We start from the raw sequence: 17,313 nt of genomic DNA on the forward strand, positions 1-17,313 counted from the left end.
TGACCCAACTTAGTTACATTGTCCATAAAAAGCGTGGCTGTTGCACCCAATGCTAGCACCTTGTGACCAATTAATATTTATTGCCATGTGAACATAGCAAGGTATCCTCCATTCAGCGAATTCTGCACCGTTTATTTTATTTTAACTAAATAATTTAAATTGATAATTTAAACCGACATTGAGTGTTTTTGTGAGCTGCGTGGCCAAATTAAGTGGTTTTTTCTCCGAAAGGAAATTGAATGCAGCGTCTGTATACAACGTTTCCGATAACATATAATAAAGTGCGTCGGGGGTGTAGCTCAGATGGTAGAGCGCGCGCTTAGCATGCGCGAGGTACCGGGATCGATGCCCGGCACCTCCAAGCTTTCTGTTTGGTTTAAAAACAAACCCAAGACAGACCACACCCGTTACAATGCGCGATCTTATGTGCTTCCTCGTTAGTATAGTGGTGAGTATCCCCGCCTGTCACGCGGGAGACCGGGGTTCGATTCCCCGACGGGGAGATGCTTTTTTGAGCAATTTACCAAAAGTGTTTAAAACATTTTCTCATTTCAGTGAATTTATGAATAAATGTAAATTTAACTTATATATAGTAGCGTGGGCGAAGATGGGACACCTTTAGCACATAATAACCAGATATCCTGATCGTGTTTTAAACAACTAACAACGGTCTATGAGACTCATGGGGACATAGTTTCATATTTCTTTGAATGTTCTTTGTTTACTACTATATGGGACGAGAAAATAGAGTTAAAATGTGTCCCATCTTCCCCCATCCTACTGTATATAGTTTTTTACTTTGTAAATGCGTCGGAGGTGTAGCTGAAGGGGTAGATCCCGCATTCAATGCCCGGTAACTCCTTCAAGCTTTGTGTTTATTTTATCGAAATACAAGTTTATTATCATTGGCTGCTCTAACGCCCTTAAAGATTTATATCATGCCTTTAGGGAACCAGTCGTAATTTTTAAAGATTTGGGAGCAAATTTAGGATTACCAAAAATGGCGGCACTTTCAATGATCCTAAAAACTCTGCATTGGAACTACTTTATAATTTTACTATCAATCTGAAAAAAAAATCCGAATTTTTGTTGAAGGATGTTGATTGAAATGTAAAGTAAAAGCATGTTGGCAGCGGTCATAATACGATGCATAGTCAGAACCTATAGAACAGATCTTCTTTACCGTGTGAAAAGGCGACCAGAGAATATTGCAGGCTATTAATTGGGGTAACATTCAATCATGCCGTCCGATCAAACTGTCCAACTTCTGGAGCCAGGTGATTTCATTAAAGACCGGTGGAAAATCGTAAGTATATAGCTGATATGATAGTGTCTTTGTGTTGGTCGGTGTTTTGTGTAATAAATTTGGACAGTAGTATTAGACTGGTGGAAAGTGTTAGACTGTTAGAGGTTGGTAGTTAGGGTTTATTAGTTAGGGAGCAAGGTCTGGTGGTTATACTGGTTAGTAGTTAGCAACGAATGTGGGGGGAGAATTTTTTTGCTATCATTGAAATTATGAATAACATTATAAAATAAAAGTTTTATATTTGTTTTCAGATGAGAAAGATTGGGGGTGGTGGGTTTGGTAAGTTTGTGTTTGTTTATATTTATTCTAAGTGGATAAGATCTGACAGCCATGAGACCTGGTTTTTAGGCCAGAGTTGGCCCATTACCCCAACATTGTATGTTCACATTATATTCTATATGGGTGAGGCCCTACAGTGAGGCATGCCATGGGACCTGGGATTTAGACCAGAGTTTGCCCATTACCCCAACATTGTATATGTACATTCTATTCTATATGGGTGAGGTCCTACAGTGTGGTTCACCGCGATAACTTACTTAATATTTAGGTGTAAAACTAGGGTGCTAAAGGATATGTCACCCCTGTTTCAAAGGTTGAGTGATAAATCACGCTTTGAATTTCTAACACCTATTGTCATATGTCTTATGAGTCCCTTTATAATTTATAAATATTGTTATTTAAGGTTTTAGAGGTACTGTATTATGAATAGTATAATCAAAATATCAATGCAAACAAATGTACCAACATTATAACTATATTGCTTCATGTTTAACCCGAAACTTGTTTTGGTTGCTATTAAATGCTCTTCTAATGTTAGACTGCATGTTCGCTGATCGGTAATGAGTGAATCTTGGCCTAAATTGTATAACCCATGGCATGCCATGCTGTAGGACCTTACTCATACAGAATAGAATGTGCATATACAATATTGGGCCAATCCTGGCTCTACCCATATAAATGTAAACAAAATATCCATCAAAAAAAAAATGAGATAAATATCCCAACGTTGTAACTATAAATGTTCCATCAAAGGTGAAATTTATGAAGCTGTAGATACAGTAAGTGGTGAAGCTGTTGCGTTGAAAGCTGAATCTGCAAGACAAGCTAAACAGGTCTGTGATTTTCAGATATTGTATAAACAAAATATATGTTAGTATTTTAATTTGTTACTTCAGTTTTGTCCAATTAATTTTTTGGTATATTGTTACTTCAGGTCTGTCCAATTAATTTGTTGGGATTTTGTACTTTAGTTTTGTCCAATTAATTTGTTCTTTTTTACTTAAAGATAAACTTGTTTAAAAGAGATTTTATGAAGGTCGCATGTATAGGGCTTGTCCACAGGAATTTATAAAATGAGTCAAAACTATGATTATGTGTCTGTCTAAATTTTACAAATGATAATTATCATTTTACGCAAAAATGTCCAGTTAAAACCTTGTCTTTGATACAAGCTTATCGCAAGAAAACCGTAGCGATTCACAGTTTGTAATTTGTAAGTTAAACGGTAGGATTCACAGTTTGTAATTTGTAAGTTAAACGGTAGGATTCACAGTTTGTAATTTGTAAGTTAAACGGTAGGATTCACAGTTTGTAATTTGTAAGTTAAACGGTAGGATTCACAGTTTGTAATTTGTAAGTTAAACGGTAGGATTCAGATTGTTTTTTTCTATTCAAATAAATAATTATTATAATTATAACTATTGGCCCATCCTTGCTAATTTTCCACCAGGTCTATGTTTCTCTATTGAATTCATTGCGTTTTAGAAACCCCCTATGTAAAAATTTAAACCTAATTTTATTGGCAAGTTATTAGTATAATAGTTAGCCCAATCCTGCTAATAGTGCAGTCTGCACATGAGTTTAATAAAGCCTGTCCAATAAATGGGTTTTGTTTCATAAAACAGAGGAAACCACTGCTTTATATTTTTATTGATACGGGAAATCAATTAAATCTTCATAAATATTTCAATCAGGTTTTAAAGATGGAGGTTGCTGTGTTGAAGGCGTTGCAAGGGAAGGAACATGTTTGTAGATTCATCGCCTGTGGAAGGAATGAACGGTTTAATTATGTTATTATGTCACTGGTGGTAAGCAACCATTTTTAGCTGTTTATTACAGTATATATATTTATTATATAGTAGAGTGGGGGAGATGGGACACCTTTAGCACATAATTTACAAATAACCTGATCGTGTTTTAAACAATTAACAATCTATGGAAGTAATGGAGATATAGTTTTATAAATCTTTGAATGTTCCTTGTTTACTACTGAATGGGTCGAGAAAATATAATGAAAAGGTATCCCATCTTCCCCCACCCTAAAGCGTCCCACCTTCTCCCACCCTATTAGTGTTGATCTTGGTATCTTTTCATCCTTTGGTTATTTTGCCTAACTTTATTTACAATGCAAGCACCTAAGAGACAAGGCCCGACGGCCCTGGGATATATTTCACTTCAAAGCTGGGGTAGTACAGTGCCCAACTACTAAAGTACAAACTATGTAATACCGACATCTTGCGTTTTATCTCCAGGGCCGCAACTTGGCTGAGTTACGTCGCAGCCAACCACGAGGGATGTTTAGTATTAGCACAACGTTAAGGTTGGGGAAACAAATATTGGTTGGGATACGGAACATTCACTGTGTTGGATTCTTACATAGGTTCGCATTTTTGGCTTTTATAATTTTCCCTAAAATAAGTCTCTTAAATTATTTATATATGATATATATATAATGTATTTATTTTGAAACTTGGTTTTGTACAATCTTTACAAAATTTTTGGTTTTTAATTAAATATTGAGTGTTAAAATGCAATATACTTTGGGTCTGTTCGTTTGTATAGACACCTAACAGCAGGGTAAAGGATGGTTAAAACTGTGTGTTGAAAACTTATGATGTCATTCCATTTTCAAAAGTTTGGGTAGCACCTGTAACATTAAAACCAATATATATATATATAATATACATATATATTATATGTGTTTTGTTCAAATGATTTACCTAAATTTTTAAACATTATTCCAGGGACATCAAGCCCTCCAACTTTGCAATGGGGCGTACTTCGGCAACTTGTCGTACTGTGTATATGTTAGACTTTGGTTTAGCTCGACAGTATACAAATGCTGTGGGGGAAATAAGACAGGTTTGGTTGGTTGGAAGTTTATTTAATAAAACGTAGCTCAGTGATTATATATTAAATACGTTACATTAATTAATGCTTTCTCTCTGTATGTGGCAGTCTGTGAGTCTGGGTGTTGGGGGTAATGTGCCATATTTGTTCTAAATCCTCGGTCTTTGACAAGGACCTCACCCATATAGAACAGAATAAAAAAAACAGCGACAGATATCTAATTTTCAAATTTTTTCTTTTCAGGCTCGACCAATAGCAGGCTTTCGTGGAACTGTTCGTTACGCTTCAGTTAACGCACATCGTAATCGTGAGATGGGTTGCCATGACGACTTGTGGTCGTTGTTGTACATGTTGGTGGAGTTTGTTAACGGGCAGTTGCCGTGGAGAAAAATAAAAAATAAAGAACAGGTTGGGAATTATTCAATGCATAGGCACCTAACATGGGTATGCAGGGTATGCGTTTATACCCTGGAAAAAGTCGAAGTCTGTGTCGTTTATGCATTACTCATAAACGACGCAGACCAAGTAACATGCAGATACTTTTTTAGTCACATGGATATTTTTTTAAATAATGGGTTGTATTGCAGTAATGCAAAAGAACAAAAGACAGTTACGCCATGCAAGGCTAAATAAGTTACACAAGTGGTAACTCGTAAGTGAGCACGAGGTGTATGAAATAGAACACATGTGTAATAACGACTGTCACTTTGATAAATAAGTTACATTCATTTATCTATTACTTTTGTAAACATATTTTTATTTTTTAACTAATTTTAAACTAATTTTTAACTAATTTTTTAACTAATTTTTTAACTAATTTTTTTAACTAATTTTAACATCTGTTTTTTAACTAATTGTTACACACACAAGTTAGACACCCACACACAAGGATAAATAAGTTTCACACATTTGATAAAGTTATAAATATTATTACTTCTTCAAAGGTTGGGATCATGAAGGAGCGATATGATGAGAAAATGTTGCTGAAGCATATGCCGCATGAACTAATGGAGTTATACAACCATATATCGACACTACAGTATTATGATAAACCAGATTATGAGGTAATGGTTGATTTAACTTGATTTTGATAATCTTTTTATCAGAGGTCTACAATAGTGAGGAAAATAAGTTCTTTAAATGTTCAATTTGCCAATAACATATAACATGAAAACAGATAAATATTGGTTTAACCCCAAATCTGGTTGGGCATGTATAAATCTAGTGTGGGTCCTAGGATTTAGGTCTGAGTTGGTCATTACCCTGAAAGCATTCCCTCACCCATTAAGAATAGAATTTAAAAATCCAAAAATATTACTTTGTGATCATAAGAAAATGCGCGGGTTTAATTTGTTACTATATTTTGTATATGTTATATATATACTGTTTTTACCGACAATTGTTGCAGCTATTGTAAAGTATTGTTTTATTTTGTTGCAGCAAATGCTTACTGCCACATTTTGTGAGTGGGCTTACATTTAAACCTTTAGTGCATTTTCTAATATTGATTTTTAAATGTTAGTAATGCGGCCTTATCTAGAAGTGGGGTCAATATCTCTCCACATGCCAATGTTATATCTTCAATTGAATTAATTATTTAGGCTTAGGGAGTTGAGAAAAGTAAAAGCTGGTTACTTATTTTGGTGTGCTTCTGTGGCCGGTTTAAATTTATTCCATTATGCTCTGTTTTATATATGGGTGAGGTTCTACACTATTGAACTGAGGCCAAAGTTGGCTTATTATTCAAACACTTATGATGCTCCAACCCATTAGTGACCACTGGGTTGGAGCAACGTACTTTAAGTTCCTTCCCACAAATACACTTATCACTATCAGTATCCAGCATCAAAATACTATCTATGGTTCCAACGGAAGCATCCAAACACTAAACCATGGACTGGGCTAATCATTTAGTGTATATAGTGGGATGGGGGAAGATGGGACACCTTTAGCACACAATAACCGAATATCCCGAATGTTTTTTAAACAATTAACAACAATCTATAGGAGTCGTTGGAATACAGTGTTATGCATTTATATACTCTTTGTTTATTACCAAATGGGATGAGAAAATGGAATGAAAGGTGTCTCATCTTCCCCCACCCTACTATAAATTGTCACTCCTACAGTCAATTTTGATTTTTTATTCAAAGTAACTTTAATACACAGTTTGTCCACCAACTATTTGAGCAAGCCATAGCGAGGAAGAACATTCATCCGTCCGATCCCTTTGATTGGGAGCGTGGGTGTGGGGAGGGATCGGTTACTACGACAACAACATCCACACCTCCACGTGGGGATCGACAAACTGCTGGACCGGCAGGGTGGGTTGTGTTTGCTGTGACCGACTGTTTTTATTGTGGCCGCAAAACCTGGGGTGCACGCTGGCCAAACGTATGCAACTTTGTGGGTGATCTTTTTTTTTTGCATGGCTGACAATTTAAACAGCCCATTAGGGAACACCAGGTTGAAGAAGTTGCAGTTCAGTGTCTTGCCCAAGGACACATAGGCCTACAATGGCAGCAGCATTAAGCCTTGGAACTGTGACCTTTGGGCTAGAGCCTTAGGGAAAGTATAAAAAAAATGTTAATTTAAATTTTTTAAACAAAAAATGAGGTTGCTGCTCCGAAAACACCCTGACGGTGGTGCCACTAATAAACAAATAACATTCAAACTACTTGTAACAGGATGGAAGTTGTATCAGGAGTTGCAGAAGCTGCCAACACAGACCACGAGTTGAATGTAGCTGGCAACCTTCTGTATGAACTCGAAACTTCTGCAAAGAAAAGTCCGATGTTTATTCATGAAATACCCTCACTTGGTGGCAGTAACGAGTCAAGTCCTCGACGGAAACTTCCGGTGCCTCAAATTCCATCGTTACCACCATGCGTTGAGGTTGGTGTGGTTTGAATGTAGGCGCCAAACCTGGGGTGGCAGGGTGGGCAGGCACACCCCAGATTTTGTATATGTTGGAAATCAGTAAATTTAACATTACAATCAATAAATTTTGTGGGTTTAACTATCCCTGCCTCCCCGGTGTTTTTAAAAGTTGGTACTTATGCTTGTAGTTGTGTTTAACTGTTAAAACAGGGGCGACATCACATGTTTTGAAACCCCAGTAATAACCCTTAAAACAGATTTTACCCTGCTCTTAGATGTCTATACAAACAAGCAGAGCCAAAGTATATTGCATTCACCACATTAATCAATGAGGTTCCCTATGTTTGACAACTATGAGTGTAACTGCAACTAACCAATATCACCCCAGATGTTTTTCAAAACTAAAAAAAAATAAAACTGTTTGATTTAAATAGGTTTTTAATTCGCATTCTACATACTGTAAATTGTGAATTACTACGTTTCTACACGCAGTATATGAGTATCATTGTACACGAGCATTTTACTTGCTTGTCTTCAAATCTATAAATCATTCATAAGCTTGTTATAGAACTGTTACATTGTATATTCTGTTACAGGAAAGACAAGTTGAAGTAATTGACCGGGCAATACAAAACAATATAATATCTGCAGATAACGTAAGTTTCACCAAAGTAGTTTTTAATTTTAGTTTTTTTTAAAGACTTATTTTGTTGTTTATTTTACAGCAGTCCACACTTTTAGTTTGGTAGATTTTACCCATAGCATGTTTTTAACGACTGTTGTTTTTTCTTTTTGTTGTTTTAATTAACATGATCTTGGTTACTTGTGAATTACGTTAATTTTAACCTGGTGTTATTATTTTGTTTCCATGGTTTAGCTTCCCCTTGTGAAATTGGTTCCACCAACCAACAAAGCCATCAACGCAACCTCCGGGCATCTTTATGATGAGGAAGAAGGGAAAGAACGATCCGATCCTTTAAATAAAGAGGTTGCAGCATCAGATATCAACGCACATGATGCACAAAACGCACATAATGCACAACATGTACCTGGTGTAAAAGATGTACACAACGCATATGAACAAGATGCACAAAATGACCTTAATGCGCAAGATGCCCCACATAATAACTTACCCAAAGACCTAGATGACAACAACTTTCACCCTGGTTTAAACAAAGATGAAACAGCAGTTAACCAACCTGTCAATCAAGATGACGATAACCAAGAATTAAACAAAAACTTGAACAATCATCTAGAAGCAGTTGAATTACAACAAGTAGACAATGTAATTAAAGGGAATGAACCACCACATATACTTGCCAAGCATCGTGCATTCAAACCATCACATGATAATAATGATTTAATTGATGATGTGTTTGGCGTTCGTGAGCGTTTTGTCCGCACCAAGCCCAACCTTGCCCACAGTTCAACTGGTAGTACACCTAGTATTCTGGCATCAGATATAAGCAATGGGTATGCAGCTGAAGCAAGCGCGTCGGAAGCTAATAAAGTTATCGGATCACCGGATCTATTTTCATCGCCAAGGTAAAACAATATTAAGTAGGATGGGGGAAGATGGGACACTTTTTAACTCTATTTTCTTGTCCCATTTAGTAGTAAACAAAGGACTTTCAAAGAAATATGAAACTATGTCCTCATACTCTCATAGACCGTTGTTAATTGTTTAAAACAGAATCAGGATATCTGGATATTATGTGCTAAAGGTGTCCCATCTTCCCCCATCCTACTATATATTTTTTTTATATTTAGAGGATAAATTCTGGACTATATCTTAGATTTTATGGCCTGTCTCGGTGTAGGATCTGACCCTTTTAAAGGAAAACAATTTTGGACATTAAAAGTAACAGACCCTCTCTGAATTTCTAGCAGGCTATGCTCTGCGGCGTCACCCATTTACCCATATACAGTAGAAATATGAAAGGTATAACATGGGTGTTCTGTTTCATACACTTCGTACTCGCTTACAAGTTACCACGTATGTAACTTATTTATCATTGCATGACGGGGCAACGACAGTTGTTATAACACGGTTGTTCTGTTTCATACACTTCGTGCTCGCTTACAAGTTACCACGTATGTAACTTATTTATCCTCGCATAACGGGGCAACGACAGTCATTATAACACGGTTGTTCTGTTTCATACACCTCGTACCCACTTACGAGTTACCACGTATGTAACTTATTTATCCTCGCATAACGGGGCAACGACAGTTGTTATAACACGGTTGTTCTGTTTCATACACCTTGTGCCCGCTTACAAATTACCACGTATGTAACTTATTTATCCTCGCATAATGGGGCAACGACAGTCATTATAACACGGTTGTTCTGTTTCATACACCCTGTGCCCGCTTACAAATTACCACGTATGTAACTTTGTGGGTGATTATTCAATGCTTTGATATATACAGTCTGTATAATGTTTGTATAACACAGATTGAGTGATTCACACTTGGGCCACCACAAGCGACACGCGATCCCGTTATCCAAGCGAATGTTACAACGTGCATTTGCTGCCGACCAATCAGATTCCAGCGATTCACCAGCTATTTTGAAACGTCTCGAAGAAAAATCGAATCTTCCGCGAAAAATGTAAGTTTATGTTCTAAGGATCTTGATATTATACAAAAAATGATTCTTTGTCTTTTTAAATATTATATATTATACAAATTATATAGATATTATACAAAAAACTCATCTAGTTTTTTAAATTCTTTTATTGCTTTGTTGCTATTGTATAACAACAATGTTATTAACCATGCATGTTTATACCAAACATTTAAACGTTGTTTAATTGCGTTTTCTATTTTGTGTGTGAGGTCCTACAATGTATTTACATATGTTTAAAATGAACGGATTCTTAAGCTTTTTCTATCCTATCTTGGTATTACAGATAAAATGAGTCATATTTTGTTAATATTTATTCTTTCATTTCTTTCATTAATACCCTTTGATTTACTTTTTTTTTAAATAAACCTTTGGGTTAGAGGTAGGGCTACTAACCACTGTACCACGTTAAAACATTATAGACGTAGGATGATTGGAATTTTTGTTATTGGACCTTTAATAATAAGATCAATATCCATTAAAACAGTGGTGTTTAATGTCTTGAGCTAAAAGTCTTGATTTTCCAATTAAACTTTGTTGTCTCTTTTTTTAATGTTATGTACAATTTTTACATGAACACCATTTATTTGTTATTTGTTCTGTTTCATACAGTTTCACGTCCCCTGATAGGAAGAGTTCATCGGAGATCGCATCGGTTGGTAAAGATGGTTTTCTCTCATCTGTATCGAGTCAATCCAAGCATGCAGGTAACGTAACCATAAGCCATCTATGTACATTGTGAGTGTTGAATAATAGAGTTTGTGAAACTATATCATAATAGACGACCCAACCAAGCTGTAATAGACTGTGGTAGACGACCCAACCAAGCTGTAATAGACTGTGGTAGACGACCCAACCAAGCTGTAATAGACTGTAGTAGACGACACAACCAAGCTGTAATAGACTGTGGTAGACGACCCAACCAAGCTGTAATAGACTGTAGTAGACGACACAACCAAGCTGTAATAGACTGTGGTAGACGACCCAACCAAAATAAATGGTAACCCAAAAAGCAATGCTTTGCATTCTATTCTATATAAGTGAGATCCACCTGAGTTTTAGACCAAGCCCCGTTGATTCAAATATTTGATTCAAACAGTTTCTATTTCTATTTTTAAGCGGGCAAGGTTCCACAATGTGGCAAAAAATTTAAGATTTCAGCCAGAGTCGCCTATTACCTCAACAGCCATTAGTGACCACTAAGTGGCAATGTCTGCTTAATGTCTCGCCAAAGAACGCATATTATGCTTATCAGTATCATGCCTTGATTCCAATAACCTTTGGTTAAGAAAAAAGAGAACGTTTTACCTAAACTGTTTTGTCCAATAACACTTTTATCTGATGCAGTTGGTTAAACTTTAAACATAATTAACATTCTTGCTCAAGGAAACATACACCTATTACATTAGTATCCACATTCAGTTTTTAGTTAGTTGAACGTGCCTACATGGGACCTAAGATTAGGCCAGAGTTGGCCCATTACCCCAACATTGTATATGCACATTCTGTTCTATATGGATGAGGTCCTACAGTGAGGCACACCATGGGACCTGGGATTTATACCATAGTTGGCCCATTACCCCAACATTGTATATGCACATTCTATATGGGTGAGGTCCTACAGTAAGACACGCCATGGGACCTGGGATTTAGACCAGAGTTGGTCCATTACCCCAACATTGTATATGCACAGTCTATTCTATATGGGTGAGGTCCTACAGTGTGACACGCCATAGGAGCTGGGGTTTATACCATAGTTGGCCCATTACCCCAACATTCTATACGCACATTCTATTCTATATGGGTGAGGTCCTACAGTGAGGCATGCCATGGGACCTGGGATTTAGGCCACAGTTGGTCCATTACCCCAATATTGTATATGCACACTCTATTCTATATGGGTGAGGTCCTACAGTGAGACACGGCCTTTAACTCCAACACCCCGGGTGCTACAACCCATTAGTGACCACTGGATTGGGGTGATGTCTAATGTCTTGCCCAAGGAAACAAGGCTACAACATCAGTACCCATATACAGTTAAGTAAGTTTAAGACTGTTTTATTACCAGGAAACCCGGAGGAATTCTTGCACGAAGAGTTTGCGGCCGCTGCCTCAAGGGTCGGGGTTAATGTGGAAAAACTCACACTTATTGGCGCAAGGGAGGTCAATGAGGAAGCACCTAAAGTCACCAATATGAGTGAAAAAGTAAACCCAGCTCCAAGTATTGAATCCTCTCCAATAAAAAGGTAATATAGTAGGGTGGGGTAAGATGGCTAATTCTGGTCTTGCATATTTGCACTTGCTGGTGAGAATCTAAAAATCTATTGTTGTTATACAGTAGGATGGAGTAAGATGGTCCTTTTTTTTAAAACAGTTTACTTGTCCCATTTAGTCGTAAACAAAGAATTTTTACAGAATTATAAAACCGTATCCTAACGTCTCTAAAATATCTTGTTTAATGCCCGGTATTGTTTTTTACTTTAAAATTTCAGTGTTTTTAATAAAATTCACCTTTTTTTAGTCGGATACCGATTCGGATATCAACCCCCACCCCCACCCCCACCACTACAAACACTACACGTGGTGCGGTTACTTCACAAACCAAACAAGGTATGTTTAATGTTTCTATTCTATATGGGTGAGGTCCTATGGTGGGCCACGCCGTGGGACCTGGGGTTTAGACCAGAGTTGGCCCGTTACCCCAACATTGTATATGCACATTCTATTCTATATGGGTGAGGTCCTACAGTGAGGCACGCCATGGGACCTGGGGTTTAGACCAGAGTTGGCCCGTTACCCCAACATTGTATATGCACATTCTGTTCTATATGGGTGAGGTCCTACAGTGAGGCACGCCATGGGACCTGGGATTTAGGCCACAGTTGACCCATTACCCCAACATTGTATATGCACATTCTATTCTATATGGGTGAGGTCCTACAGTGAGGCATGCCATGGGACCTGGGATTTAAGCCAGAGTTGGCCCATTACCCCAACATTGTATATGCACATTCTATTCTATATGGGTGAGGTCCTACAGTGAGACACGCCATGGGACCTGGGGTTTAGACCAGAGTTGGCCCATTACCCCAACATTGTATATGCACATTCTATTCTATATGGGTGAGGTCCTACAGTGAGGCACGCCATGGGACCTGGGATTTATACCATAGTTGGCCCATTACCCCAACATTGTATATGCACATTCTATTCTATATGGGTGAGGTCCTACAGTGAGGCATGCCATGGGACCTGGGATTTAGGCCAGAGTCGGCCCATTACCCCAACATTGTATATGCACATTCTATTCTATATGGGTGAGGTCCTACAGTGAGACACGCCATGGGACCTGGGATTTAGGCCAGAGTTGGCCCATTACCCCAACATTGTATATGCACATTCTATTCTATATGGGTGAGGTCCTACAGTGAGGCACGCCATGGGACCTGGGATTTAGGCCACAGTTGGTCCATTACCCCAATATTGTATATGCACATTCTTTTCTATATGGGTGAGGTCCTACAGTGAGGCACGCCATGGGACCTGGGATTTAGGCCACAGTTGGTCCATTACCCCAATATTGTATATGCACATTCTATTCTATATGGGTGAGGTCCTACAGTGAGGCATGCCATGGGACCTGGGATTTAAGCCAGAGTTGGCCCATTACCCCAATATTGTATATGCACATTCTATTCTATATGGGTGAGGTCCTACAGTGAGGCACGCCATGGGACCTGGGATTTAGGCCACAGTTGACCCATTACCCCAACATTGTATATGCACATTCTATTCTATATGGGTGAGGTCCTACAGTGAGGCATGCCATGGGACCTGGGATTTAAGCCAGAGTTGGCCCATTACCCCAACATTGTATATGCACATTCTATTCTATATGGGTGAGGTCCTACAGTGAGGCACGCCATGGGACCTGGGATTTAGGCCAGAGTTGGCCCATTACCCCAACATTGTATATGCACATTTTATTCTATATGGGTGAGGTCCTACAGTGAGGCGTGCCATGGGACCTGGGATTTAGGCCAGAGTTGGCCCATTACCCCAACATTGTATATGCACATTCTATTCTATATGGGTGAGGTCCTACAGTGAGGCATGCCATGGGACCTGGGATTTAAGCCAGAGTTGGCCCATTACCCCAACATTGTATATGCACATTCTATTCTATATGGGTGAGGTCCTACAGTGAGGCACGCCATGGGACCTGGGATTTAGGCCAGAGTTGGCCCATTACCCCAACATTGTATATGCACATTCTATTCTATATGGGTGAGGTCCTACAGTGAGGCATGCCATGGGACCTGGGATTTAGGCCAGAGTTGGCCCATTACCCCAACATTGTATATGCACATTCTATTCTATATGGGTGAGGTCCTACAGTGAGGCACGCCATGGGACCTGGGATTTAGGCCAGAGTTGGCCCATTACCCCAACATTGTATATGCACATTTTATTCTATATGGGTGAGGTCCTACAGTGAGGCGTGCCATGGGACCTGGGATTTAGGCCAGAGTTGGCCCATTACCCCAACACCTGGGGTGACATTGTCAAACTATTATTACTTTTTTAAATTTTTTTATTTTCTTTTTTTCTTTCATTTTCTAGAAACTTCTGTTAAATCTTCGAAAACCAAAGTAGATTCGAATAAAAGTGAAAACACGAAGTTGATCCCACGACCTCCTGCCAATAAACGACCGGTTGCGAGTGTGGTGCAAGCTGCAAGGTTGGTGGTTTGGGTAAAAATTATCACAAAAAAAATATTCACCTACAAAGGAACAGAACATCCGTGGTATAACGACTGTCGTGGCCCCGTCATGCAAGGATAAATAAGTTACATACGTGGTAACTTGTAAGCGGGCACGAGTTGTAGGTAACAGAACCCGTGGTATAACGACAGTCATTATATCACTTACTTTTTTTACATATTTTTATACTGAAGTTACAATATACATGAACACCCATTTGTATTTAATTAATAACTTAATTTATTTACAGGCGACGACGTTATAAACCTATAGATATACAGAACAAGGTAATTCTAACAACCATACTAAATATATCATTAATTTAACTTTTTTATTGAAACCATATCATTGCACTTTCCAACCATGATAAAAGTTCATCCAATGAGTAAAAACTGTTCCAAAAAAGAGCTTTTTAAAATTTCGCTGATTTTTTTGTAAATTTTATATCAAATCTTTTATAATATAACATTATAAAAGAAAATGTATAAGTGTTATAATATAGTTTTGATTTATTTCTTAGAATACAGTAACAAAGGTCAGGTTATTTAATCCAATTTGTGGTATTGTATTCCTAATTATTTTTAACATCTTTTTACGCAGGAAACAGATTTAAGAAGATTTGTTACAAACGACAGGAGTTTGTTGAAACAACGCGCTAAAAATACTGTGGAATCCGACACAGTAAGTGGAGCGAGTAGTAAGGACGCCTCGAGTCGGTGTAAAAAGAAAATTAACTCCAAGCAAACTATAAATAATCTGTCGAGGAAAAATTTATCAAAAGTTAAAGATTTATCTCAAAATGGGACGAAAAATAAAAGCAACGTTAGAAATTCATATCCTAACGTTTTAAAGTTGTCGAAAAATTCCTCGAAACCAAATATTTAAAATTAGTCGTTTTCTATCAGTGTTATAATACAAGTTCTGTGAAACTTATTTATTTTATGAAAGTTTTCTTTCCTAAACATTTGTGCAATCTTGTATTGTGGTATTACACCTACAGTAACGTCATATATCTGTTTTACAAGTTCGCATGCATCAGTAAGGCATGCTACTATATTATTATTTTTGTGTTTTATTTGCCAAAAAGGTTGAAAAATTATTATTATCCTTATAAAGTTACTTTTAATCAAACCAAAACTTGTCAACCCCTGGATCACCATTTGACTTGGTTGGATCGTCTACTACAGTGGTTCACAAACCCTTTTGACCGTTATTGTAAAGTTAAGTGATTTTATTAAATGCTTACAAAAGTTATGTAAATGTAGTTTCGGAAATTGGGTCGCCAAAGTTTATTAATTTATTTTTAATATTTTGGTTATACCAAAAAGTTTTAAAAACTTTTAAATTCAGTATTTGAGTCAACTTTAAATAATATGGTTGTGAACTTTTATTCAAGTTTTATACAAATCTCTAAAATTGCTTCTGAAATTTTTATTTTTTTGTGATCTTTAAAATAGTTTCTGAAACCTATCTTATTTTTGCCACGTTTTTTTTTGTAGTCCTTGAAGAATTCTGAAATTGCTTGGTGCTATTGTGGAATATGTGCTACAAGAAAAGGCGCAAACATTCCTTATTTGCACTATTTTATTCCACAGAACTTTATTTTTTATTTATTTTTATATTTGCTGATGCTAAACGTTTTGTGATTTTTTATTCTTTTAAATTATTTGTAAAATGCTGCTATGGTATGTGCGTCATTACAATTTATATTGGGGTTAAATACATGATACTAAAGTACACAACAAAATACCTTGCAATATGTTATGGGCGTATGTGTCCTTGGGCAAGACACTTAACGGCAATTGCTCCAACCCAGTGGTCACTAATGGGTTGTCCAAATTATCAGCCATACATAAAAAAAAGAAACAATCACCCACAAAGTAATAATTACATGGTAACTCGTGAGCTGACGCGAGGTATGAACACCCGTGTTATAACGACTGTCGTTTTCCGACCACACGAGGATAAATCAAGTTACATTCATTCATGTGGTCGCATTGAACAGTAAATATTATCACATGTTAACAGCTATTATACAAACAGTTACATTGGTTACTGATTACCGCATATTTAGATGGGCATTAAAAACAAAGGATTTGGTAAGTTGTCCTTGATTTATTATTAACCTTTTGTTTGTTTTGGAAAGAAACATCTCGTAAAACCGTTGGCAGTGCAGTGACGATGCATTGCCGGCCAAGTAAGCCTTGATACAACTCCAGTATAATTGCTGAAGAAGGCGATCGCATAGGACAGTTCGCAAATTAATATTGCTAAAATAACCGTTTTAGATTTGTGCAATTTGTAGAGGAGCAATTTATAAAATATATATATTATACCTTAGTGTAGGATGGATACCGTTAGCACATAATATCCCATTATTCCCAATTATGTTTTTAACAATTAACAACGTTTTTTTAAAGTCGTGATGATACGGGTATACAGTAAATATTCTTTGTTTTCTACCACGTGGGACCATAATAGAGAATGAAAACATGTCCTATCTTATCTCAGCCTACTATACTTTATTTCAGAACGAGGAAAATTCATGTATCTGTAATTTTTAAAGTTTTGTAATTGTGGGTGGTTAGGGGGTTAGAGGTTATAGG

The 17,313-nt window shown here is 37.2% G+C and overlaps 1 protein-coding gene and 2 non-coding genes across 4 annotated transcripts; all 3 read left to right on the top strand.

The window, feature by feature from the left end:
- The first annotated feature begins 13 nt into the window (after positions 1-13).
- LOC149730382 (uncharacterized) lies at positions 14-16,454 on the top strand. 2 transcript variants are annotated; one of them, XM_089887103.1, is made up of 19 exons: positions 14-1,306; positions 1,558-1,585; positions 2,339-2,418; positions 3,280-3,393; positions 3,838-3,965; positions 4,330-4,447; positions 4,679-4,843; positions 5,380-5,499; positions 6,605-6,759; positions 7,123-7,330; positions 7,912-7,971; positions 8,193-8,860; positions 9,774-9,929; positions 10,557-10,651; positions 12,013-12,190; positions 12,466-12,554; positions 14,568-14,685; positions 14,958-14,994; positions 15,308-16,454. In XM_089887103.1, exons 1-19 carry the CDS (start codon positions 1,241-1,243, stop codon positions 15,590-15,592), a joined length of 2,868 nt encoding a protein of 955 aa, XP_089743229.1. In that variant the 5' UTR covers positions 14-1,240; the 3' UTR covers positions 15,593-16,454. The 2 variants fall into 2 exon arrangements, with proteins under 2 accessions (XP_089743229.1, XP_089743230.1); XM_089887104.1 differs by having other exon boundaries at positions 14,601-14,685.
- Positions 289-361, top strand: Trnaa-agc (transfer RNA alanine (anticodon AGC)). The gene has a single exon. It is a non-coding gene; the product is annotated as a tRNA-Ala (tRNA).
- On the top strand, positions 432-503 carry Trnad-guc (transfer RNA aspartic acid (anticodon GUC)). Its single transcript has one exon. It is a non-coding gene; the product is annotated as a tRNA-Asp (tRNA).
- Positions 16,455-17,313: the final 859 nt, after the last annotated feature.

The sequence above is a fragment of the Ciona robusta genome, chromosome 10 (genome assembly GCF_009617815.1).
Source record: "Ciona robusta chromosome 10, ASM961781v2".
Taxonomy (NCBI): Eukaryota; Metazoa; Chordata; class Ascidiacea; order Phlebobranchia; family Cionidae; genus Ciona; species Ciona robusta.

Excerpts from the sequence above, each read along its gene's own strand:
- LOC149730382 (XM_089887103.1), top strand. The coding sequence starts at position 1,241 with ATGCCGTCCGATCAAACTGTCCAACTTCTGGAGCCAGGTGATTTCATT. Across the intron at positions 7,972-8,192 it reads ATATAATATCTGCAGATAAC|CTTCCCCTTGTGAAATTGGT; the intron begins GTAAGTTTCACC and ends TCCATGGTTTAG. Across the intron at positions 9,930-10,556 it reads TCGAATCTTCCGCGAAAAAT|TTTCACGTCCCCTGATAGGA; the intron begins GTAAGTTTATGT and ends TGTTTCATACAG.